Here is a 26,404-nt window from a genome sequence, read left to right as displayed (position 1 = left end):
TATTCTTTGATTTTCATTCATTTTTATTTCGTTATGTACAGTAGTAAAGAGGAAAGGATGATCGCATTCACTCACAATCTGTGACGTGTTCAAGATGAAAACTGAAAGTGATGCAGTCTTTGATCAACTTTCTTTTCATAATATAAATGAATGCATAACTAGGCCTATTTGCTTATCATGTAAGTTTGTGAATAAAAATGAAAATGTGGACGAAATCTGAAGCTATTAAATAACATATTAAAATATAAAAATTAAAATGATGGGTAATTATTGGTTATGATGAATTTTTTTATGATCCTGTCTAACAAAATGACGGCGAAACGCAAGTCTAACGCAACCTCTGATATATATATATATATATATATATATATATATATATATATATATATATATATATATAAAAATACAACCAAACCCCGCCCCCCCTTTGGACCCCACCACCGCAACACCGGCGGTTGTTGGTGATTTACCACTGCGGTAGTAAAAATTTGCCACCGTCACAGCCCTACCTGAGACACCCGAAAAGCACTTTATTTTATTTGAATATTTGCTCTATTGTATTTATTTGTAGTTTGATTATTTGTTCTTATTTTCTTTATTTTTGGACAATAGTCCCATTTTCACAGAACATAGCACATACCGAACCGTACCGAAACCGTGACCCGAAAACGTGATACGAACCAAACCGTGAGCAGTTTGAACCGTTGCACCCCTACCGCTCACCTCCTGAACTCTTTCTAGCTCTGCTGAATCCCTTCAACCACATCCCTCCTGACACATACCCCCCACCGCTCAACTCAGGACAGGGAGACCGTCCCCAGCCCCAGCCCTCCCCTGGAGAGGATCTACAGCCATCTGCGCCCCCAGCATGTAGACCACCTTAAATATAAAATGTACAGAATCAATTTAGAGTAAATTAGCGTGGGATCCTGGGCTATCTTGCAGCATTTACAATGGAAGTGAATGAGGCCAGTCAGTAACATTTTTAGTAGAACTGCCACAAGAAGTAAAAAAAAAAAAAAAAAATGTTATGTTATGTTATGTGAAAATAATCACTTACTAACCTTTTCTGTGGAAGGTTATATCCAATGCAACATCATACACTGCAAAACTCAGAAAATATTTTAAAAGATTAATTTAATTGCTTTTATACAATTATAAGCTTCATATTTCTGCTTTTAAATACCCCCCAAAATTTCCATTGTTACGTGCCTCATCGTAGTGATGCTTTATGAATTCACCAATGTAAATTCCTTGCAATTCTTTGAAATATTATTACACTGCTTCAGAGTGACTTTACTGCAAAAGGCTATGTTTTGATGAGGCGATGTCATTGTTAGGTTTTAATTAAGCTTCACATTCCTTTTAAAGGTCCTGTTTTTCGTGGTTTTTTGAAGCTTTGATTGTGTTTATAGTGTGCAATATAACATGTGTTCATGTTTCGCGTGTAAAAAAACAGTATTTTTCACATAATTTACTTATCTGTATACCGCTGTTTCCACTGTCATAAAAACGGGCTGATGACTTCCTTGTTCTATGAAGTCCCTCCTTCAGAAATACGTAACGAGTTCTGATTGTGCCAGCGGTTCCTGTGTTGTGATTCGACAGCTCTGAGCGCACCGTGCCCGGAAAGGTCATGCCTCTTACCATAACGTGGAGATGCATGCGCTCAGTGTTATTGTAAACATGTCTTTAATTTTACCCTATCAATTTGAGCCGGAATCAGACCCGGTGATTGGACTGCGGGATGAAAATAACAGCGTTTCGACGACATGGCGACAAACACACTCTACAAACGCAACTCTTGTGTATTCCTGTGGGCGGAGGTTAGTCAAAAAACTGTTTTAGTGACGTCATTAAAGAAGGAAGTAGAGGGATGTAGTCCAAACTGGCCGTTCGATGTAGGCGACTTCTGTTAAATAAAATATCTCGCTTGGCATTGAACTTTGAGCTTTAAAATTTTACAGATTTTATTTATACTCTAACAACAACATTACACACTAACTAAAGTTTGAAACATGGGATCACGAAGAACGGGACCTTTAACCTAACCTAGACCTAGACATTTCCCCAATATTTAAAAAAAAAGTTGCAATAGTTTTACTTGCCTTGAAACATAGTTAATTCACTTTTGCTATCAAAAAAAGAAAAAAAAATTACTGTATAAATGCACTGACATTTACCACGTAATTAAAAAAAATAATGTATTGGTACACTATTACTACAATAAGATACGCAGTGTATGTTCTCACTAAACTGCTTCCAAACAAAAGATTGTTGCCTATCATAATAGTAGAACAAGTACCCCTTAGTTCTAATATACTTACAGTATAAATAATTTGTTAATTTACCTGGTTGTTACCCCTTTATTCTGCAAACTTTACATATTGCTCCCTTATATCTACACATACATACTTTATTGGTACACTATAATTACTGAAAGGTACGCTGTAAATTCGGTTTGATTACACAGTAATTTTCCAGGCTGTAATCTAAAGTGTTACCAAAAAGTTCAGTGCTGTGACTTTTTCAGCTAAACTTTGTAACAAGGCTCCAACATACTGCCATCAATAGCTTCCAGGCTTACAGCAAACTGTTCAAAAGTGTCTGCCACCTCAACAGCCATAGCCTGGCACACTCTATACAAAAAAATATGAAAAGTAAACACGTGAAATAAATAATGTAAAAGAACTAAAAATGACATTACACAACTAAATACATAATCATCAAGCTATGTCCATTGCTCATACAAATTGTTTCTTCAAGACTCTTAAATATGACACCAAACAAGCTCAGTGGCATTTGTGTCTACACTGGTTCTCGTAAAATCATGTGTACATAATGTAGCCTAATTGAAAACAAAACCGATCTGTCAACAGTTTTTGCTGTTTGTTTAGTTTTTTTGTTTTAAGAAGAATCAAGATTGATCATCTGACTAAACCTTTTACTGTAAAGGGTTTGTATATGAGAACAGAATTGGTTGGCACAATTTTCATTTAAAAGAGTAACCACAGATTTTAAACCCACTTTGTATTGTTATTGCTACAACATTTATATATATATATATATATATATATATATATATATATATATATATATATATATATATATATATATATATATATATATATAAAATATGTGCGCTTGTTGTAACCAACTTCATTGGTCAACATACTACATGTCTAGTCTGCGGAAGTTTCAGAAGCATGTTTTTCTTTTCCGAAAATAATAAATAATCATTTTAAAAAATTTAAATAATAAGATAGAAAAGTCAATAAATCAGTCAGAACTGACATTTATAAACAAGAGTTCATGAAATATACAGTTGCCCCATAAAACATTTGTACACCTTATTCACACAAAAATATATGAATGTCATTGACATTTGTGAACAATTTATGCTTGACATCTAACTTCTCTTTTCTCTGCTATGACTCTTTAAACAACTGGTATTAAGTAGTTTCAACAAAAATCTTTAGTACAAACAGAAAAGAGAGCTTTTCAGCTCCACACAGCTGTGTCTCAGCTCAGCTCAGCTCTCTCTCCCTGTTCCAGGTAAGCCAGAAACTTTTTCGCTCTCTCCCCATCTGTTACTGAGAGAATCTCCTGAACTCTTTCTAGCTCTGCTGACTCCCCTCAACCACATCCACAACTCAGGACGGGGAGACCATCCCCAGCCCACCTTAAATATAAATGGCTTTTGACATTCTTTATACCAGACATGTACAGTGTACAGACAAAAAGTTGTTACATAATGCAGTTGTAACTTTAATCTTTAATGTGCTATTTCTATTTGATTTGACCCTTGATGTACCTTAGTTATATTAAATCATATTTTTGAAAACAAGCAGTTATTTCAGAAGTCACTAAATTTACCAAGAAATTCTATTTTAAAGGTGCCCAAGAATGCTTTTTCACAAGATGTAATATAAGTCTAAGGTGTCCCCTGAATGTGTCTGTGAAGTTTCAGCTCAAAATACCCCATAGATTTTTTTAAATAAATTTTTTTAATTGCCTATTTTGGGGCATCATTAACAATGCACTGATTTTCACTCGGCGCCGCCCCTTTAAATCACGTGCTCCCTGCCAAACGAGCTCTCGACTATATTACAGCGCATTTACAAAGTTCACCCAGCTAATACAACCCTCAAATGGATCTTTACAAGATGTTCGTCATGCATGCTGTATGCATGCTTCGAATTATGTGAGTAAAGTATTTATTTGGATGTTAACGTTTTATTCTGAGTGAATTTGAGGCTATATGCTCTGTGGCTAACGGCTAATGCTACATTGTTGGAGAGATTTATAAAGAATGAAGTTGTGTTTATGAATTATACAGACTGCAAGTGTTTAAAAATGAAAATAGCGACGGCTCTTGTCTCCGTGAATACAGTAAGAAACGATGGTAACTTTAATCACATTTAACAGTACATTAGCAACATGCTAACGAAACATTTAGAAAGACAATTTACAAATATCAGTAAAAATATATCATCATGGATTATGTCAGTTATTATTGCTCCATCTGCCATTTTTCGCTGTTGTTCTTGCTTGCTTACCTAGTCTGATGCTTCATCTGTGCACAGATCCAGACGTTACTGGCTTGTGTAATCCCTTAAACATGGGCTGGCATTATGCAAATATTGGGAGCGTACACCCCGACTGTTACGTAACAGTCGGTGTTATGTTGAGATTCGCCTGTTCTTCGGAGGTCGTTTAAACAAATGAGATTTATATAAGAAGGAGGAAACAATGGAGTTTGAGACTCACTGTATGTCTTTTCCATGTACTGAACTCTTGTTATTTAACTATGCCAAGGTAAATTAAATTTTTGAATCTAGGGCACCTTTAAAAATCATTTAAAAGAATAGTTACATTTTTACATAATATAATATAACCAATTTGAGTATTTAAACTGATATAATATATTATATGCATCCACTGCACTTTTTATTATCCCAAAGAGGCCACAGGAAAGGCTGACACCATAGGTCATAGATGACATGACAGCGTGAGTCCTAAATTCATTCATACTACACAAATTGATACAATATAGAACATACTTCTTTTTAAAAGTAAGTTTCAAATCAAATGTAGTAACTACTATACAGATTACAATTTCGGATGCATCGGATGATTTTTTGATGCTATTTCCTCATACACAAGTAGGATGCCTAGCAAATCTGTCTATATATATCTACACTGTAAAGTTTAACAACAGCAGAAGAGAATGATTCTGTTTTTCCATCAAATACTGCAGTGTCCCTGTAGTATACATAAATGCACGTCCAAGGCAGTGTGTGCTAGATTGTCATTTTATCTCTGCTATAGCCTAACACACAGGCCAACCAGGAATACAGTAAGATGTACAGAATCAATTTAGAGTAAATTAGCGTGGGATCCTGAGCTATCATGCAGCATTTACAATGGACGTGAATGAGGCCAGTCAGTAACAATTTTAGTAGAACTGCCACAAGATGTAAATGTTAACATGATTTTAGTGTGAAAATAATCACTAACCTTTTCTGTTGAAGGTTATATCCAATGCAACATCATATAATGCAAAACTCAGAAAATATTTTAAAATATTAATTTAATTGCTTTTATACAATTATAAGCTTCATACTTCCGTTTTTAAATACCCCCCAAAATTTCCATTGTTACGTGCCTTGTGATGCTTTATGAATTCACTAATGTAAATTCATTGCAATTCTTTGAAATACTATTACACTGCTTCAGAGTGACTTTACTGCACTTTTATATTCCTTTTAAATTAAAGAACCTTGTACCAGGTAATTTAAGCATCATTACATAATATACAAACCATGAAAAAATTCCATTTACATCATAGGAATGTGACAATGGCATGGGTGCACACGTGGAGAAAAGAACCATTCAGTCAAAAAAAAAAAAAAAACATTGCATGTTCTTATGAAATTCTGCTCCACCCAGCATTAGATCACGATCCACTGCATAATTCTCTACAGCAGGGGTTTCCCTCGCCTGATCAGGAAACAAACTACAACTATAAAAACAAACCTGAAAGACATTCACCGGCATCTCCAAACATTGTGGCTGTGAGAAGAAGACTGCTGAAAGCAGCTGACTCTTCTAAGATCAAGAAAAGGTTGGTTTCATTTCAAACCATGTAATTACTATGTTTTTTGTTTGTTTTGTGCATGTAATAAAGAAATTAAGAAGACTTTACATCATGGACATTTGATTTCTGTTTATGTACAGGATCGAGACAAAAACAGCACAATGAAAGCCTGTCAGTGCATCCTGCTACTCTTCAGCTGCCAGTTTCTTTATACTCTAGGTAAACTATGAATGTGTGTTTGGAGATTCATAATCATATCATGATAATACTAACATCTGCAGAATAATTCAAATGAACCCATCCCAAATTTTTTCATAGCTTTAGACTGTGAAGTGATTCCTGGTACCCTGAAGCAGATCGATGTTGGATTAGGTTTAGTGGGTGGAGTCAACAATGACAATGAAGTCTTCCTATTTCTGGGAAACAGTTTTTTAAGAATAAATGGATCACTGAAGCATTTTACTGTTGGACCTGCTGGAGTGTTCGGAGTGAGTCCATCAAACGTCCTCTTCAAGTTTCAGAGCGGAAGCTTCAGGCAGATTCAAGGTTAAAAAAAGGAAAATTAAACTCAAGATTGCAGATTTCCTTATCTGTCCATATTTTGTCTGACCTTTTCCCTTCAAATTCTTTATTTTACTGTCAGGTGGTTTAAAGCAGGTGGATGCTGGAAGTGAAATTGTTGCAGGTGTTACTCCAATAGATGACATCTTCTGCATGAACAAGGATGCGAACAGCAATGGGCCATCTGGAATTATTCCTTGGACCCAAATTTCAGGAAGGCTGAAGTACTACAGCTGTGGCCCATACAGCTGTTGGGGAGTGAATTCTCAAGAGAATGTCCTCCTCAAAAGGGTAAGAAAAGAGAAGTTTGAACAAAAAGAAAAGGCCTAATCAGTTTTAATCAAGTGAGTTGTTTGTATCTTGTTGTGTTTCTCAGAATGTGACGGGTTCTGCCTGTGGAGGGTCGGCTTTTTTTGATATTATTAATGGAACTCTGTCTATGGTCGAAGTTGCAACTGATGGGAGTGTCTATGGTGTCGACTATCAGGGGTCTCTGTTGCAAAGGTGAGCTGAAAATAGCACTGAAAGTTTGTTTTATTTAACAAAACTTAAATATGAGCAAAAGTAAAATACCAAATGATTTTTGACATTTATTAGAATCAATCATCTTATCACTTATCATTTCTAGACTTGGAGTCTCTCCAGCAAATCCTGCTGGTACAGGATGGCAAGTGATTCCTGTCTGTCCCTTCGGACACAAACATGTAGCCTTCGATCTGGGGAGGCTGTGGGTCATCTGTAGTGATGGATCCATCAGACGATGTACTTGAATGTCCATCATGAATCTCAGAGGAACCCAGTGATCATTAAACTCAGACTCTTTTACTTTCTTTTCTTTCTGTTTCTTTTCTTTGATGTTGAAAGTTGTTTTGTTTGTTTATGCTTATTAAAGTTATATAAATACATATAAAGTTTAGTTTTGCATTGTTATTTTGTGTCAATAAAGGTTAAATTGCACAAATGGACTGTTACATCATTTTTCTTTATAATCAATTGATCACTGGAATAAATTAACCTAATTTTGAAAATAATGGACTATATGCACGGAACGTTCTTTAGAACTTCTGCAATAATATAAGCCAGCTGGAAAACTTCCAGTGAGATGTCATTTGCTGGTGTTTTGAGCATCAGTAGTGTAATACTTAGTTTATAATCAGAATATAGTCACTTAAATAGTCAGGCATAGCATTGATTTTGTTATTCAAAAAGACAGCATAAAAAAATAAATAAGTAAAGACGTACCCTCCTTGGCTAAATTCAATTTGACCATCAGTTTTCACACTTTTATGTGAAAGAAAGCTTCAAAAATTAAATATTTATTGTGTACTTTATTTAGATTAATTCAATAAAATGTGTGTTTTTACAAGTGTGCTGAAATCATTGATCTTGCGCTGCACTGACAGCTACCGTGTTTACAAGGAAAAGTGTGGTGCTCGCTTTAATTCATAAGAATTCATACGATTTTTTGAGTATTTCATACTTCACATTGACAATGTATTTTTAAACCTAGTTATTTTATAATGTTTAATATTTAGTCAAAAACAAAGTGAAAAACGATTAGAGGAAACGGCTGATATATGCGCAAATAAATGCTACTTTGCCGCCACCTGCTGGTTAAAGTGGTAATTATTGTCTTTTTTATTTTTAAATAAGTGTTTTCTATCAAATGTTGAATTTCCTACATTTTTAAATGTTCAGTTTTACAATAAGAACAATCTCAGAAGGATGAACAAATAATGTTTTTGGTCATCACATTAAAAATAACATTTGAAGTGCTGGGGAAAAAAACGTGTGCGTGTCTAATTACAAACGCAGCGTTTTTAAACGGTCAGCTTCATCTTTATTACAATCAATAAAACTGGTTTATTGGCAAATTAGGTAAATGTGATAACTGCATTAAAATATAAATACAACATTAAAAAGTCAACCATTGATGGTTTTGTGTCGATGTACAGTGAGTACAGAATGAACAGCTAACAGTTCACCGGAAATGCCGAGCTGGTTTAACGACAACCAGGAATTAACCGTGCATATTGATGTGCCATGGAGAAATGCATGAAATGCATGCTTCAGTTTGTCAGAAAGAACTGAAAAAAGCTGTCATTTTGAGTAGGGACCAATTTCTTGATACATATTACTGATATGCTTTGTTCAGTATTTATGGTTAGTAATTAAGGTTTAAGTTTTAACTGAAACCAGGCAACTTTTGTGCCCATTGGGTATCAAAATCCACTTTTAAACCATAGGGCCGAATGGTTCTTAGAATGGTAAGGAACGGTTTCAGTTGCGTTTCCTCTTGTCACTGGTTCGGCACGGCACGATTACAAACTGTTCTCAGCCCGGGATTCTTGGCACGGTTGTCTAACTATCAGCCTGGCTACCAGTTTCTCTGTAGCCGGCTAAGAGCTCTATTTGAGCAAAGTAAACACAACACTGTAACGGATTTCTGTAATTTGAACAGTATTTTAGCTGCCAGTAAGTTACTGTAAAATTTACAGCAATCTCTTTACAGTGAAGTTAATAAAAAAATTAAAAGAAATATCTGATCATTCTCCATAACACGGTCATTATTTACATCTTATCTGTCAAAATCTATGGACAATGACAGCATGTTATTTAAAAAATAAAACAGTGTAAACTTTTCACCAATTAGATGTGAAAATTTTAGAGTCAAATCATTAAAGAGGTTGAGGTCGGTACATTTTTTTTTTTTTTTCTTGCACAAAATTATCATATTAGAATGATTGAATGATTTCTTAAGGATTCTGTGACTTGTAATAATATTTTACAATGTTGCTGTTTTTACAATATTTTTATAACATAAATGCAGCAGTGATGAATATGAGAGACTTCTTTCAAAAACATTTTTTTTTTTTTTTTTTTAATTTACAGACCCAAAACCTTTCTACTGTAATTTGTTCTTTATTTAGTTGTAAGGGTTTTTAGATATCATTTACTGGAAAACATGCAAGTTACTGGTGTACAGTCATAAGTTTTTTTTAAAGATGCCAAAGTCCCTTTTAAGACAACAAATTATTTTTCTTATAACCCCTGTCAATATCCATGAAAAACACCCTAAACTTGCTTAGATTTTGGTGGGCTTAATAGCTACACTTACCACTACACTGAAGTGCAAATACTATCTGCCACTATTTGCACTAAGTATAATCTAACTATTTACACTTCAAATAGCATCTAAGAAAATACTGTTTTTTCACTTAGTGCAAAGGAAATACTTTTGGTTGCTTTTTACACTTAGTGTAACGTTACCCACTAATTTACACAGTGTAAATAGCAGAAATTGCCTGTTAATCTAATGCAACAACTATACATTCAAGTGTGACTTGAATACACATTTTCTAATAAGAATGTTTTTAATTTCTGAAATAAAATTCATCTTGGAAAAAAAAAATGACAAAGGGTTTAAAATGGGTGTAAGCGACTCCCCTGCAAACACGTCCAGTTGGGGCCCACATGGGCCTTGCTTGGGCTAGTTGGGCTTCGGCTGGGCATGGGCTCAGGGTGGGCTGTTGTTGTTGGGCCCCACATGGGCAGTAGATAGGCTAAAGGGCTCCATTCAAAATGGACTGTCAGACATGGATGCTATTTTTAACAACATAGACTCTGGGCTAGATCCACTTTTTATACAAATTTTATTAGATTAGCTGCTGTCTAACTTTTTTGTGTGTTTTAAGATTTACAAAAATTTTATAATGAAAATGTACAACATTCATTTTCAATCCATCCATCTAACAATCCATTTTCCTAACCGTGTTTTTGTCTTACCCCGAAACATTATACATTTATAATAAGTGTTTATATTGGGACTATTTCAGGCCGGTCAAGTAGGAATCGCTGCGGAGGAGCAAAGTCCCTGCGTGACTCGTCATAGATATAAACAGGAGAAGTAGCTCCGGCCGCAGTGTTCTTCCGCAAGAAGAATTCTGTTTATTAATCGCTAGAGCGCCAAATTGCAGGCTGCAGCTAAACAGTTGTCTTAAGAACGTTGTACGAGTTTCAAAAGACAAGTTTGTACGGTTTCCCCACAAAATGTTCAAACCGTAAGCAGTGCGCACTCTGTGCAGCGCACATCTGGAAAGCTCCACCCCCATCGCCGAGCGAAAGAATCTGCCCAGCAACAACTTTGCCGCCTTTTCAGTAGTCTGCTGTCCGTTAAGGATCCTCGAGTTCACCGGTGTCGTCGTGTGGACAAAAGGCAGGTAAGAGTATAATAAACTGGGGATGATTTTACCGCATGATGTTAACCTAAAGCTTTTTTGGAAAGTATTAGTTACGAGGAAAGCTTTTAGCAAATGTTTGTGCATTAGCAGATGTAGCTTAAACCTGGTTAAAGCGTTGAACAGACGACTTTAATTTATTAAGTCAGTAGCATTTGAGCTTATTTGAGTGGTTGACTTAAATATATTGTTTAGAAGTATTTGGTTGTACACTTCTTAGCAAGGCAGTCGAACAGGTATTAGCAAGCTGTTAAAAAGGCTGTAAAATGCCCATTTCTCCGCTTTTACCAGCTGGTGGAATTTTAATATTTGCACTTGTTGCATTTACAGTTAAAGCAAAAACACTGATGAAAGTCCATGTGAATGTCAGCAAAGTTTTATCGGATAGGGTGTCGTGCCAATTAAGGCACATATCCCCGCCATGATTTGCATCGCGTGCACTCTGCTGCACTTCGAGACACGGCAGGTGAAAACATCGGTTTTTTATGCAGTGATCAATTTTGAGATTTTGAACCAGTTTGCTCCCTTAACATGTAAGCTTTCATGTCAAAATAAAAAAAAAATTGTCAACATTACACATTAAGGTGGTTATTTCATTATATTTTGTCAACTTGTGCCTTTAGATTTCTACCGTAAATCACCAACGTTAACAGGGTTTTCCTGCGTTTATTTTTTTAGCGGCCGACAAAACAAATTTTTATCCCGCCAAAGCCCGGTTTGATCAGTTATTGTGATCTATGAGTGATGTAGATGCCTGCTGCGCATGTTAAATGAGTGACAGAGAGAACGAGCAGAGAGCCCCTCCCCCGCCCCTCTCTCTGTCTTCAAAATAAGCACTGTCTTAACTCTCTCATATTTCACATATTAATCAAAATCAAAAGGTCAGAAGACCCAATCCATGTTGCACGTTGCGCATTCGGACAATTTTGTGGGTGTGCACTCAAAAAATGTTGACTCTTCTCTGACAAGAGAAGTAGTTATCTTCTATTACTATTAAAAGTTTATTCATTTATTTCAATGTTTTAAATATTATACACTTACTGATAATAATTAATTTAATATATATATTTTGTTTGTAGGTTGTGGGTGTCATTAGAAATGTAAAATTTGCTCTGGATGAAACTAATTGCCACTCTGTTTCCCACAGCAACGTATGAAATTGCCTGCACAAAATTAGTCGAGTATGAACAGAACACAGATGTACCAACCAAGTCCGATTCTACAGAGAATATGGGAAGGGGGAAGCGCAGAAAGAGGTGAGGCTATTTGAATTACTACTACTAAATGGATGGTGAAAAATTTCCCAATGACACAGGAAGGACATGTTTTGTGGGAGTTTTGTTAAGTGTATTTGGCTCAAAGCTGTCAAAACGAGGGAGGTAGACAACAGATATACGATTAAGAAATAAATAATATTAAATGTAATCAGTTAATAAAAGTAACAGTCACGTTTTGAGGGGAAAAGAGATGTATACAAATGGATGTGTGCATGCCTGAAGGGAGCATGGGGTGTTGGAACAGATGTTAAGGATCAATGTGAGGGTCTCTCTGGTATCTAGAGTGTAGATACCAGAGATGTATATATTTTTTATGTATATATTTTTTAACCAACTGTTTTTAAAACACTTAAACTCATTGATTGTGCTTGTATATTATAGATTTCTAGGCGAGTGATTTTGTCCAGTGAGGATGAGCCCCATCAGGCCTACACCTCCATCCACCCTCAGGTCATCATCTCCACTATAAAAAAAAGAAGTCAACTTGACATTATTTGTTTTCTGGAGAAAACTATTCTGTACCAAATCTTTTGTAGTTGAGCCAATTCAACATTTAATGTCTATTGGATACAGAAGTACTTAAGAATTTAATTTATATATATATATATATATATATATATATATATATATATATATATATATATATATATATGTGTGTGTGTGTGTATTAAAATATTTTTTTGTTGTACAAGATTTTTACAGTGTGGATTTTTGCTGAACCAACACAACAAAATTATTCATTTCAAAGTTGTGTTTTTTTTTTTGTTTTGTTTTTTTTTACAGCGCACCGGCTGCATCCACCCTCTGATCTGTGCCGACACCTCCACCGGGCTCCATCCACCCTCAGATCTCTGCTGACACCTCCATGGCCTCCATCCAACTGGCAGTACAACTTTGTGGGCCGAAACGGGAAGAGAGAGTTCAAGGCCTTAAAACTGTATGAAGTAATGGTAGGTGTACATGTGGATAATGTTTTAAGTTGTACTGAGACTAGAAAGCTGTCACAATACCCCAAAGTTATAAACATTATTTACTGGCTATGTTTACTTGCACCCAAATAATCCATTTGTAATTAGATAGACGGCTCAATCAAATTGAAAGACGTTCATGTAAACACCTTAATCGATCCGACTGAGCTTGATCCGAATGAAATTTCGATCGGATTGGAAGGGGTGGTTTATTCCTTTTCTAATCCAATCCAACAGCAAAAAATGACCATGTAAACGCTTAAATCTGACTACTTTCTCATTCGTTCTCAGAAGACTCTGGGGCACATGCGCAGTGCAGTGTTGACACGCATTACGCAGTGCACAAAGTCGGTGCTTGAAGTTTTTTTTAAGTCGGTGCTTGAAGTAACGCTGCACTTAATTTTCACTGATGACTGCAGTGTTAGGAAATAGTATTATAGCATACACTCTAAATAATTTTAATTATAGGCTATAATTCATTGTAATAATAGACCTAAAAAAAATTTAAATCATTTTTAAAGATAGCTAATAGCCTAATCTTTTATTATTCTCACAGCACATATAATATTAATATAATAATAAAAGAAGCTGAACCTAATAGTTATAATAAGACTAGAAAAATGTAACAGGCCTACATTAATTGGAAATACCAAATCCTCTTAATATTGCCAAGGTTTGAAGCTGTTGACAATATCTCTTGCTATCGTCGAGACATGATAATCGTCTGTTGACGCAACCTGGGTTACCGCATGTGTGACTGATATGACGTCACACACGCACAGTGCGTGCACAAACGTTTTAATCAAAATGTATATAAAACACATATAAACGGATATTTGAATCAGATTACAATGTTTAGAGTACATGTAAACAGATCTGCAATCAGATTCAATTCATTCGGATTGGTGAAAATTGGTGCATGTAAACGTAGCCACTGTGTATGGAGTTGCAAGTAAGTTGCCTAACTTGTGTGTTTAAGAGTATGTGTGTAGTTCTAATAATAATCTTAATTTATGTAGCACTTTTCTTTACATAGTGGTCTTTACAGTCCTGGCTGAGAGTTGTGTTGGCACATATAAAGTAAGTGACCGTTATATTTGTTTCTTGCAGGAGGCTTAAAGAAAAGCACCATGACCAGCCAAATCACCTGTAAAGCTGCAGAGAAGGCGGTCATAGAAGGGGGTAATAGACAGGCCCGACAGGCAACCCCTTAACAAGGACTTCAGGCTTTGGGTTCATTTGAGGTGGAAAGTAGCTAATCCTGTCTCTAACAGTGAGGGAACACTGAGCAAAAGTTTTCTTAATGAGAGTTTTCTTAATGTTTTTCTTCATTTTATTTAAATAAAAAGGTAATTAATTGTATTACTGGTCTTGTTATTATTGTAGCTCATTTAATCCAAGGTGTTTGGGTCTTTGGGACCCATTTTAAAGGTTGCTAAAAGAAAAAATATGCTATTTATTATTTTTTCTAACACAAACTCATTGGCCGTCTGAGTGCGGGAGTGTTGTCTTTCTGCACCTGCTATTCCCACACAAAGTTACAAAATTGTTACATTTCAAACATTTTCACCTATTCTGATTAAGTTCTAAGAAATTATCACTAATAATGATAAAATCTTTTCTATTTTTTATTTTTATTGAATTTCCTTGGTTTCTCACAAAAAACAAACGATCATAAATGCGATCTCACAGGGGTAAATAGCTAAAGTAAACATTTGTCAAGTATTTTTTACATGAATTGTTATGGCTGTATTGATTTAAAAGCCTAATAATGTGGTGGGTCCACCAGACCCGGTAAAATTGGCTGTGTAAAAAAATATGAACACGGGTTACAGAACTGTATGGGCTGACTGTAAAATAAGTCCCCAAAAATGAATTTGTTAGCCCATAATAATGGTTATTACCCTTATGGGTAGAATAGCAGGGGCCCATGAGCAGCCCACATGGGGCCCAGGTAAGTGTGGGCCCCATATAGGAGAAACCTGGGTTGCCCGTGTGGGTTTTAGCTAGGGCCCATGTGAAGCCCAACTTCAGCCCATCTGGGCTTGCCCACATGGGGCCACCATGGAACCCCCGGACAAAACTAACTGGGCCCCATCTGGGCAGCCCAGATGGGGCCCACTCACCAGCCCATATCCAACCCTTATGGGCCCCACATGGGTGTGTTGGCAGGGTCCCCAACTGTTTCACTTCAGTAAATTTCATTAGGATTTAGGATTTAGAATACGGAATTTAAAAAAAAAAAAAAAAAAAAAAAAAAGCATTGCGTACCTTTCCAGGGTTGTACAATCTCTCCGCAAATCCAGAATCCAGTTATTTCGCATCGTCACGAAGCGAGGAGATGCTGTAAAGTTCAGGTGCTGCGAATGGCCACTCTCTCCGGCAGGTGTGTTAAGTCCGTGCAGAAACACTAAAGTGTCTGTCACTCCTGCCCGTCCCGACCGCGGACCACCAGCGTGAGCCAAACCCCGTAGCCATTGCACGGCGGTGTTGTCTCTGTTGACTTTCTAAGGTGAACTCGATGACAACTCCTTCGGAGTTGACCCATCTCGAGACACCTTTTACTTGATTTTCACGGAGAGACTGAAAATGGCCTGCCAAAGGCGGGAAATTGGCATCACGTGCAAAAACTAAAGCTATATCGCAGCACTTCCGCTGTGCTAGGTAGCTAGCTATCAATCATCTGTTTGTTTGTTAATTCTTCGAAAAAAAAAAAAAAAAATCACTTTTGGTACTTTTGAGACACAGTAAATCTAGCCTACCGAAAAAGCACCACTACACACACACTGACAATACTCCGTTGTGGCTTTGTCCTGACTCCTTTGGATAAAAACGTTTAAATAATTTATTGATTGAGTTTAATTAGGCCTATTTTTTTTTTTTTTTTACTGTTGTACCCATATGCAATAAATGCATTTTCTTGATTAAATATAATTTGAATTCATGAAGTGATAGTTCCCCCAAAAATGAAAATTTTGTCATCATTAAATATTTGTTACACAAATGAAGATATTTTAATGAAATTGAGATTATTTCTGTCCCTCCATTGACAGCTACACAACTACCTCTTTGAGCTTCAAAAAGTTCATAAAGAAACCGTGAAACTTATCCATAATATGGTTTAGTCTAAATTTTCCGAAGAGACACTATCACTTTATATGATGAACAGATTGAATTTAAGCTTTTATTCACATATAAGCATTGATCAGCAATCCTAGCTATCTTGTATCTTCAGAAAATTTGGACTAAACAATTGATATGGATTAGTTTTATGATTTCTTTATGAACTTTTTGCAGTGTCAAAGTGGTAGTTGAGTGAGACAGAAATCACTCAGATTTCATTAAAAATAACTTGTTCCGAAGATGAATTAAAGTTTTACGGGTTTGGAATGACATGAGGGTGAGTAATTAATGACAGAATTTTCATTTTTGGTTGAACTAACCCTTTAAGAAAATTTAACAAATGAAGTAAATTAAAGTAGCCTAATAATTCTACCTTGCTTAAAAGTAAATTTAAACAAAAATAAACCAAAATAACGATTCAGATAAGCTAAATTATGCATATTAAATGAAACTATAAATAGTTAGACAGCAATAATATTTTATCAGAAATTTGAATAATTTGATCTGTGACAATCAATCTAGAAGGTCTTATGTAGCACCACAAGGTTGCGCTGTTCTCCTGTTTAGTGCATCCAAATGGATGGTTGCAAAGTTTTCAATACTTTCTGACAAACTGAAGGATACATTTTACACGTTTCCTTATTATTATATGTCAATTATTTAAAAAAAACAAAAAAAAAATGTTAACCCGTGATCAGTTAATTATGAAGAACTCTTCCAAAATAAACAAACTTCAATTAAACTATAAATAATATTTTACAGGAACTTTGAATAATTTTGAAGCTTGAATTATTTGATATGTCTGTGAGTGGATACACATTCAATCCAGGTGTTAAATTGTGTGGAACCACAAGGCTGTGCTGTTCTCCTGTTTAATTCATCCATGGCATGGTCACGTTGCCATGATAGTTTCTTAAGGTGCTGGTTACTTATAGTCAGAGAATGATTGATTGATGGTATTTCCTAAAGCACATATAGACAGCAGAGGTGTCTGTGTTCACCATCAAGAGGATGTTCACCATTTCCATTCTTAAATAATTGTTTGTTTTTTCAGTCCCATCAGTTAGCCTATGGCAGCATACCTCTATATGGCTACTGGTGTGCAGTTATCATTTTAACACAATTTCTCTCATTGTCTGGTGTGTGAAGCACGCATAGGCCAACCAGGAATACATGAACATGCCATAAAGATTTGTTTATACAGATCCCTCACTATTTAAACTGATTTGTATAAACTCTGTGCCATTTCGCTCCACATCTTAAATGCTTGAAATAAGGTCTGCGATGAACACAAGCTCAAGATATTTTCATGTTTTATTCTACAATATAAAATGCATCAGTAATACCCAATTGTGACTTTTTTTTATGAAATCCGATGGCTCAGTGAGGCCTCTATTGCCAGCAATGTCACCGAAGCTCTCAAGATCCAGAAACAGTTCATGTGAGTTCAGTGGTTCTCTCTTAATATTATAAAGCGACGAGAATACTTTTTGTGTGCCAAAAAAACCCAAAATAACGACTTTTCAACAATATCTAGTGATGGCCGATTTCAAAACACTGCTTTGAAGCTTAACGAATCTTTTGTTTTGAATCAGTGATTCCGATCGCGTATCAAACTGCTGAAATCACGTGACTTTGGCACACCGAACAACTGATTCGAAACAAAAGATTTTTGTAAAGCTTCAAAGCTTCATGAAGCAGTGTTTGGAAATCGGCCATCACTAGATATTGCGGACAAAAATTATTCTCATAACTTTATAATATTAAGGTAGAACCAATGTATTCACAAGAACTGTTTTAAATATGTTTTTAGTACCTTTATGGATCTTGATAGGTTCGGTGGCTTTGCTCTCAATAGAGGCCTCACTGAGCCATCAGATTTCATCAAAAAAATATGTTAATTTGTGTACCGAAGATGAACGAAGGTCTTACAGGTGTAATTAATGACAGAATTTTTTATTTTTGGGTGTACTAATCCTTTAAAGTCAAACGGCCGTGGTGTAGTTCATATTACCTACGTTTAGCTTGTGACTTCTGCTGATTATATTCAAAATTCATGAAAGTTGTGTTAATTTATGAAGATTATCACAATGGACAGAATCATAAGCTTTTGTCACAGACCTTATTTTTTGCAATAATCCAAAACCCAATGGAAAAATCCTATGGGTTTTTGTCAAGGGAACTTCCACTAACTTCCAGGATGGCCTACAAAAATACGTCATTCCTGCACCACTCAAGCAACTTCCCGTTGTACTTTCGTTGCAACATGAAATGTGACTGATTGCCTGGCAACTGTTCCTGTCATCTCCACCTTCATCGCTCATCATCCAGTCACAAAACATTGATATTCATTGGGCACAAGGGTTGAAGATCGCTTGGTTTCGATTTTCCAAAATTTCATATTAAATGTAAGGCAAATTCATTGCATTCATAATTTATTTTAATTCATAAAGTACAATTTCAGAAAAGAAATTTACAGAATTTTATTGATCAGTTCATTCAGTTCATTAATGTGTTAATGCACACCGTTTCATTTACCTTCATTTGTGGATATCACTCTTTTGTTTTATTTAATTAATAAAATAACTGCTGTATTTAGATCCACTTCACCTACCTCAATCTTCTTCAGCCTAAAACCTTACAATAGCAGGATTCAATAATCAGGAGCTAGACTGAGAGCATTGGTCTAGTGGTTAGTAACTTATAATTATAAAGTTCCTGTGTAGACTGAGTTGAGCAACTCAATAAAGCCCCCAGTGTGTCAATAGGCTTTGCTTGTGATTGTTATTCAGTAGAACTTGAGAGAAAAGTTTATACCACTTGATTAAACAGCAAGGTAATCTTAAAATATAGTGCCGCTTAAAAGGGATTCCATCTATTGCATTATAAAGTTTACTCGAAAGTAAAAAATCTATCATATTCCATGCAAGATATAGAGTATTTACTCCTGGTCACTTCCTGCATTTATTTTTGGCCACATTAAAGATGCGATAATGAATGCATGTATCCAGACATTCATCAAAAATTGATGGGGGGAACAGCACAAGGGTTAAAATTAATTTAAAATTATAAGGAAGTTGATTATGAAGCAGTTTATTGACACTTTAAAAGTCATGTAAAACCATAAGTCATAAAATGTTATTGGTTCAACAGCAAAAAAATTAAACAAAGAAAAGGAATTTTTGTTTATAATGATAGTTGAGCTCTTCTGTTGGACATTTAGATGCATCTCCTGACGGATCCATCACTACAGATGACATAAAGCCACCCCAGATCAAACGTCACATGCTTGTGGCCATTGGGACAGATGTAAATAACTGTCCAACTTGATCCAAATGGATTAGATATGGAAACACCAACTCTAAAATACACAAGAATAGTGCTTTATGCCATTAAAGATAATTAAATATTTGTTTGTAAGGAAATTGTCCATTTCCTTAAACTAAACAAGGTTCAATGCAAGAAATATTTTTGTAGCTCACCTTTGCAATAAATTCCCCTGAGGGTCAATACCAAAGACGTTGCCATCAGTTGCTACTTCCACCATGGACAGAGCTCCAGTAACAGCCTCAAAAACATTCGACCCTCCACAGGCAGCACCAGTTACAAACTGTGCAAAAAAAAAAAAAAAAAGACAAAAACAACTCAGAAATAGCTTGATCACATCTGTTCTCAATTCCTTTATTTTAAGAAGTAATGATTTGAAACTGCCTAGAACTAGAAGAGCCCTATTTCAGCAATTCAGGATTCAGTATTTAACAAGATCCTTACCCTTCTGATGAGGACATTCCCTGCGGAGTTCACTCCCCAACAGCTGTATGGGCCACAGCTGTAGTACTTCAGCTTTCCTGCAAGTTGTACCCAAGGAGCATCACTGGACGGCCCGACATTGTTATTATCCTTATTTAAGCAGAAGACGTCATCTACTGGAGAAACACCTACAATAATCTGGTCACCTCCGGCATCCACTTGTTTGAATTGAATGCCTGACAGTAAAATGAAGACACTGAATGAAAGTCAGCATAGACAGACTGATCATCATACACTAAACAAATGAAAACATTGTGTTGTAAAATCAGCTCAAAATATCATGTTTGATACTCTTTAACTGAATTAAAGTTGAGTCTGAAGCTCCAAAGAGATGTGAGAGAGTCTGTGCCCATCATACATGCCTAAAATCTGCAGACTAGATCCAACTAGCATTGACTCATCCAGACAAAAATACACATTGCATAGGAAGCATACCACAACACTTCTTACCTGGAATCAGCTTGAAGCTACCATCCACAAACTTCACGACATTGTTTGATGAATTCGCCCCTAGTTCTCCAGCAGGTCCAACAGTAAAGTGCTTCGCGGATAAACCTATCCTTTCAAAACTGGTCCCCAGGAACAGGAAAACTTCATTGTCATTGTTCACCCCACCCACTATCCCTAGCCCAGCATCAATCTGCTTCAGGGTACCAGGTATTACTTCACAATTCCAAGCTATAAGGAAAATATAATAAAATAATCAGTAATGCAGATTATTCTGTGAATGTTTTATCTTGATCAATAGTCCTCCGAAACATACTTTACCTAGAGTATAAAGGAACAGGTGACTAAAGAGGAGCAGGATGCACTGACACACTTTCATTGTTCCTGGTCCCGTTCCTAAATAAAAAAATAAAAGGCTAACACTTTATTTCAATGGTCCACTTTAGACATTCTACTAACTATAAGTAACTTTGCCACTACGTGTCAACTACCAACTATAAGAGTTATACTATTAGCAGTCTTCTTAATATCTGCCAACACATTAGTTTGATGCTCCAACAGACATCGACTACAAGTTATTTGCAACTACAGTATATGTCAGCTTATTCTACGAACCCGAACCCTAAACTAACAGCCTACTTATAATCTAATGAGAGTTATTTGGTACGTAGTTGCAAATTAATAAGTGTTAGTTGAAATGTAGTTGAAAAGTTACTTATATTTTGTAGAATGCCTAAAGTGGGCCATCGAAATAAAGCGTAACCAAAAAAGTCTATTAACTCAAGAAAACAAAAGTCTGATGACTGAAGAAGACAAGTCTATTAACTCACCTGCATCTGATCTTGCACTGAGTGATTGTGAAAAGTCTTCTTAAATTTCCTACAACATGAATAAACATACATTTTTTTCTAGTTTATATGCAGAAGCTGAAATCCCAATGCTACTACCAACATTACAATAATTATGTATTATTAAATTAGGCCAACCTTCTCTTGTGTCAGTGGATTCAACGGGCAATGCGATTCTCCTGTTCTCGCACTAAGTGCGGCCACAATGTTTGGAGATTCTGTTACATGACAGTTTGCTTATATAGCTGGAATTTGTTTCCTGATTAGGCAACATCTACCTACCATTTACAGGAATTATGCAGTGGTTTGAGGGGGATTTGGTTCGTCTTTGATATTTTGATGTCTTGGACGTATCAGATGTGCAAGAATCTGTTTTGATCACATTGGTTGAATTCTTTTGTCACAGGACTGTTCTTTTCCACATCAAGTGACATGCAGAATTATGCTTATCATCGATACTGATTAGCAGTGGTGTTGATGGTGGTTTTGGTTTCATTTTTTTGCTTGATCAGTTTAGAATACACACCTCACTGTGTGGAACTCATCATCGCACTGTTAAATGTGTTTAACACAACCCACCTAACATCACACAGCATTATAAATAAAGAAAAAAAAACAGGACATACAAAAATATATAAATATATCCTATGGATAAAAAAAAAAAAAAGTTTGTACAAAAATATATAAAAGTAAAAGGTACAAAAGGTAAAACGTACTTTGTATATTAATAGGGCAACAGCAGGGCCTAACCAGGGTTCAAAAACTAGTGATGGTAGAAACATATCTGGCTGTTCACAAAGTTTATTTACTTTTATTTAAAGCTATTTATTTAAAGCTATTTGCTAATATTAGTACCAAAGACTATAGAATAACACAAGACGTGTCACTCGTATTGTTTTGAATGGGAGAAAGTGTAACGCGCAATATGGCGGAATAAGTCCTGCCTTCTAAAGCCAAGAGCCAATCGCCGACTGGTAAAGTCATCGCGTCAGTTCAGCGGCCGTTAGAATCACCGGTTTCTATAGAAACAGTCTGAAAAACAGCTTGATCCAGCCTGAAAAAATACAGCTTTTTTGTCATGATTCGAGCGTTTAGAAACTAAATGTATGAGTTGGTTGTTGTTAGATTTCATTGGTGATTTCAAATATGAAATTTAATCGTAAGGTTGGCGAACAGTTTTGGAGAATCTGATGTTTCCCCATTCAAAGAGATAGGAGCTGCAATGATGCCCAGGATGCCCGAGAGGCGTTTCAAAGATGGCCGCCGAGTGAAATGACTTGTCTTAAAGGGACTTTGTTAGTACTCACTTGCTTTTTCAGCAGCGTTGGTTCTGGAAATGTTTGTCCCATTCATTTTTCCTATAAAGATTTTTAAAAAGCATTATAAGTCATGAACCAAACCAACCAGCTATAATGTCACTCACAACAATTCAAACTTTGCTTTGAAACAAAAAAAAACTTGGAAATCGATATGATAAAAAAAAAAAATATGATAAAAACATTTGATTTTAATAACATATTTGTTACATCTGGTCTAAAGATGACAAAGAAGAAGGCAGGTTAAAAAGAATAACAAGACTTATTTAACAAGAACCTAACAATGCAAGAAAGTGCGCAAGTCTAACACAAACAACAACCAACAATGAACTGAGGAACCAAAGCTGTAATAATCCACAGCTGAACTGAAAGAAGACTAATCATATTAGTAACCATGACAACTCATAAGTGGCAGGAAACTAGACAAAGGAAACACATGTGACAACAAACAACAAACCAGGGAGCCGTTTACATGACACCGTTTTCAACTAAAAACGGAAAACTTTTTATGCGTTTTGTCCGTTCATTTACACGCCAACGGCGTTTTGGTGGCCTGAAAACGCAAACTTTTGAAAACGGGTTTCAAAGTGCAAAAAACGCGAATCTATGAAAACGATGACGTCATGCACATGCGCATTACGTGTTCAGTCTATAGTGTTTCATCGCCTTCTAATGGCCTGCCAGCAGAATACAGCGTTTTTAGTCATTTTCACAGATTCTTCTGTATGCGGAAAACTCAACGGAAAAAACTCAGTTTTAACCATGTCATTGTCGTGTAAACGTACCCTAAAAGTCCATGAAAATGAAATTAGCCTAACTAAACAGAACAGTGACAGTATTAGTAAATGTTGAAATGAACATTAACTAAGCTGCTATATGCTGTAGAAGCATTGTTCATTGTTATTCTCTTGTTAACTAAAGTAGTTAGCCTAACTAATGTTAATAAATTAAACCTTATAGTAAAGTGTTATATAATATAATTAAAATAACATAATTTAATTTAAAGGTCCCGTTGTTCGTGATCCCATGTTTCAAACTTTAGTTAGTGTGTAATGTTGTTGTTAGAGTATAAATAAAATCTGTAAAATTTTAAAGCTCAAAGTTCAATGCCAAGTGAGATATTTTATTTAACAGAAGTCACCTACATCGAATGGCCAGTTTGGACTACATCCCTCTACTTCCTTCTTTAATGACGTCACTAAAACAGTTTTTTGACTAACCTCCGCCCACAGGAATACACAAGAGTTGCGTTTGTAGAGTGTGTTTGTCGCCATGTCGTCGAAACGCTGTTATTTTCATCCCGCAGTCCAATCACCGGGTCTGATTCCGGCTCAAATTGATAGGGTAAAATTAAAGACATGTTTACATTAACACTGAGCGCATGCATCTCCATGTTATGGTAAGAGGCATGACCTTTCCGGGCACGGTTCGCTAAGCTGCTGTCGAATCACAACACAGGAACCGCTGGCACAATCAGAACTCGTTACGTATTTCTGAAGGAGGGACTTCATAGAACAAGGAAGTCATCAGCCCGTTTTTATGACAGTGGAAACAGCGGTATACAGATAAGTAAATTATGTGAAAAATACTGTGTTTTTTTACACGCGAAACATGAACACATGTTATATTGCACACTATAAACACAATGAAAGCTTCAAAAAACCACGAAAAACGGGACCTTTAAAATTCATGGAAACTATTAATTTATAGTTGTTGATTACATATAGAAACTATAAGTTTATTGCAAAATATGCATTTATAGGCCTATACAAATATTTAATATTTGGAGAACGTATAGTGAGACTCTGATGGCGTCTTTTTTCTTTGCCGTGAACTGTTGTGTTATCTTTTATCACTAACCTTAGAGTTCTGGAGAAACTGCATGCATGAAAACACGCCTGGCATGCCTTGGTGTCACGAAGGTTATTTTGACAAATGTCAGCATGATATCAGAGCATGTCGAACCACGTACAGACACATTTCTAATCAGCATGCATCTTGTGGTGATTAGCTACCAGTGAGTGATTCTTTGCTGATTTTTCTAATCTCCAATGAGTCCTCAAGTTCCTTGAAGTGACCCTTAGCCACTTACAGATGACCTTATGGAAGAACACTTAATGAAAGGGTTAAGTTGCTCACTTCGTATGGCATCCTTCTTACTGCAGTTCAGTATTAATATTCCTGTAATGTTGTTGTAGTGTTTGACTTGTTGCTTGGTCAAAGCCTTATTCATTTTTAAGTGAGCTAATATATTTATTTTGTGTCAGATTATTTACAAATGTGGTGAGTAGCCATGTAATAATAAACATACCAATCATTTGTCGTATAAAAAAAATCCTCTTTAGCGTGATACAGTACAATATGTGATAACTACTGGCTGACTGTATACAATAAGGTTCATTAGTTAACATTAGTTAACTTCATTAGTTAACATGAACTAATAAAAACTGCACTTATTAACAGCATTTATTAATCTTTATTAATGTTAATTTTAACATTTACTAATACATTATTAAAATCTTGTTAACATTAATGCACTGTGAACTAACATGAACAAACAACTGTATTTTCGTTTACTAACATTAATGAAGATTAGTAAACAGCTGGGTAGATTACTTATGAATTGAAATCAGTTTCTGATTACAAATTACATGACAAAATGTGTAATCTCTTAGATTACACATTTTTGATAATCTGACTACTTTTGGATTACATTTAGATTACTTTTATGCTAACGCTTATTTGATGTCACATATATTGTAGGATAATCTTGTACTATTTTGACAGATACAAAGAAAAAATATATTCCAAAAAATATATTCTATTCATCAACAAGAGCCTCAACAGATTCTTTTAAAGTGCAATGTATGGACAGTTAATACTTCAAAATACTAACACTAATGTACCTGTTAGTGTTTGCTGAGAGTAACACTGAATAAAACAAAATCACATCTTATGAACTTAAAACATATTTAGGTCCCACTTTATATTAAGTGGCCTTAACTACTATGTACTTACATCAAAAAAGAAGTACAGTGTACTTATTGGGTTCATATTGAATTGCAAAACACTTTTGCTGCTTTTGAGGTGGGATACGGGTAAGGTTAGGGACAGGTTTGGTGGTATGGGTAGGTTTAAGGGTAGGGGTAAGGGTTAAGGGATGGGTCAACAGTGTAGTTATAAATGTAATTACAGAAATTAATTACAGATGTAATTACAATCAGGTGCTTTTAAAATATAAGTACAATGTAAAAACATGTATGTACACAGTAAGTGCATTGTATTAAATTATTAATTTAAATGTAAGTACATAGTAGTTAAGGCCACTTAATATAAAGTGGGTCCCATATTTACTTAAAATGAAGTAAATTTAGAAAACAGCAACATTACAAAAACAAATATTGAAAAACATGAAATACACAGCACTGCTACATCAAATATTTCTATAATAATCTATATTCCATAGATTATTATTATTATCATTATTTCATATATATATATATATATATATATATATATATTTCATATATATATTTAATCTATATTTCAAATATATTAATCTATATTTCCCCCTCACCGCCGGAAAAAACTCGAAGGATCACAAAGTATATAAGCGTCAGGTTTATTATGAAAAAATATAAACATTAAAAAAATGAAAAATTAGGAGAATCAATTAATTGTGAACAACTTACTGCCATTGTGTAAATATTTAATCA

At 35.3% G+C, this 26,404-nt stretch overlaps 2 protein-coding genes across 3 annotated transcripts; one reads left to right on the top strand and one right to left on the bottom strand.

The window, feature by feature from the left end:
- The first annotated feature begins 6,046 nt into the window (after positions 1-6,046).
- LOC125246173 (fish-egg lectin-like) lies at positions 6,047-7,622 on the top strand. The gene is made up of 6 exons (XM_048157086.1): positions 6,047-6,127; positions 6,241-6,319; positions 6,419-6,646; positions 6,744-6,952; positions 7,038-7,165; positions 7,290-7,622. Exons 2-6 carry the CDS (start codon positions 6,262-6,264, stop codon positions 7,429-7,431), a joined length of 765 nt encoding a protein of 254 aa, XP_048013043.1. The 5' UTR covers positions 6,047-6,127; positions 6,241-6,261; the 3' UTR covers positions 7,432-7,622.
- Positions 7,623-18,782: 11,160 nt separating this feature from the next.
- On the bottom strand, positions 18,783-21,628 carry LOC125246476 (fish-egg lectin-like). Of its 2 annotated transcripts, XM_048157458.1 has the most exons (8): positions 21,511-21,628; positions 21,355-21,403; positions 21,240-21,257; positions 20,846-20,920; positions 20,528-20,755; positions 20,039-20,253; positions 19,750-19,877; positions 18,783-19,628 (listed from the first exon to the last, which is right to left on the bottom strand). In XM_048157458.1, the coding sequence occupies exons 4-8, from the start codon at positions 20,901-20,903 to the stop codon at positions 19,487-19,489; spliced, it is 771 nt and encodes a 256-aa protein (XP_048013415.1). In that variant the 5' UTR covers positions 20,904-20,920; positions 21,240-21,257; positions 21,355-21,403; positions 21,511-21,628; the 3' UTR covers positions 18,783-19,486. The 2 variants fall into 2 exon arrangements, with proteins under 2 accessions (XP_048013415.1, XP_048013413.1); XM_048157456.1 differs by lacking the exon at positions 21,240-21,257.
- Positions 21,629-26,404: the final 4,776 nt, after the last annotated feature.

The sequence above is a fragment of the Megalobrama amblycephala genome, linkage group LG14 (genome assembly GCF_018812025.1).
Source record: "Megalobrama amblycephala isolate DHTTF-2021 linkage group LG14, ASM1881202v1, whole genome shotgun sequence".
Lineage (NCBI taxonomy): Eukaryota > Metazoa > Chordata > Actinopteri > Cypriniformes > Xenocyprididae > Megalobrama > Megalobrama amblycephala.
The sequence above is the reverse complement of the archived record's forward strand: the minus strand, read 5'-3'. Positions and strand labels throughout refer to the sequence as shown.

Coding starts and splice junctions, on each gene's coding strand:
- LOC125246173 (XM_048157086.1), top strand. CDS start 6,262: ATGAAAGCCTGTCAGTGCATCCTGCTACTCTTCAGCTGCCAGTTTCTT. Junction 6,320..6,418: donor CCAGTTTCTTTATACTCTAG/GTAAACTATGAA, acceptor ATTTTTTCATAG/CTTTAGACTGTGAAGTGATT. Junction 6,953..7,037: donor AGAATGTCCTCCTCAAAAGG/GTAAGAAAAGAG, acceptor TGTGTTTCTCAG/AATGTGACGGGTTCTGCCTG.
- LOC125246476 (XM_048157458.1), bottom strand. CDS start 20,903: ATGAAAGTGTGTCAGTGCATCCTGCTCCTCTTTAGTCACCTGTTCCTT. Junction 20,756..20,845: donor CCTGTTCCTTTATACTCTAG/GTAAAGTATGTT, acceptor TTTTCCTTATAG/CTTGGAATTGTGAAGTAATA. Junction 19,878..20,038: donor GGAATGTCCTCATCAGAAGG/GTAAGGATCTTG, acceptor TTTTTTGCACAG/TTTGTAACTGGTGCTGCCTG.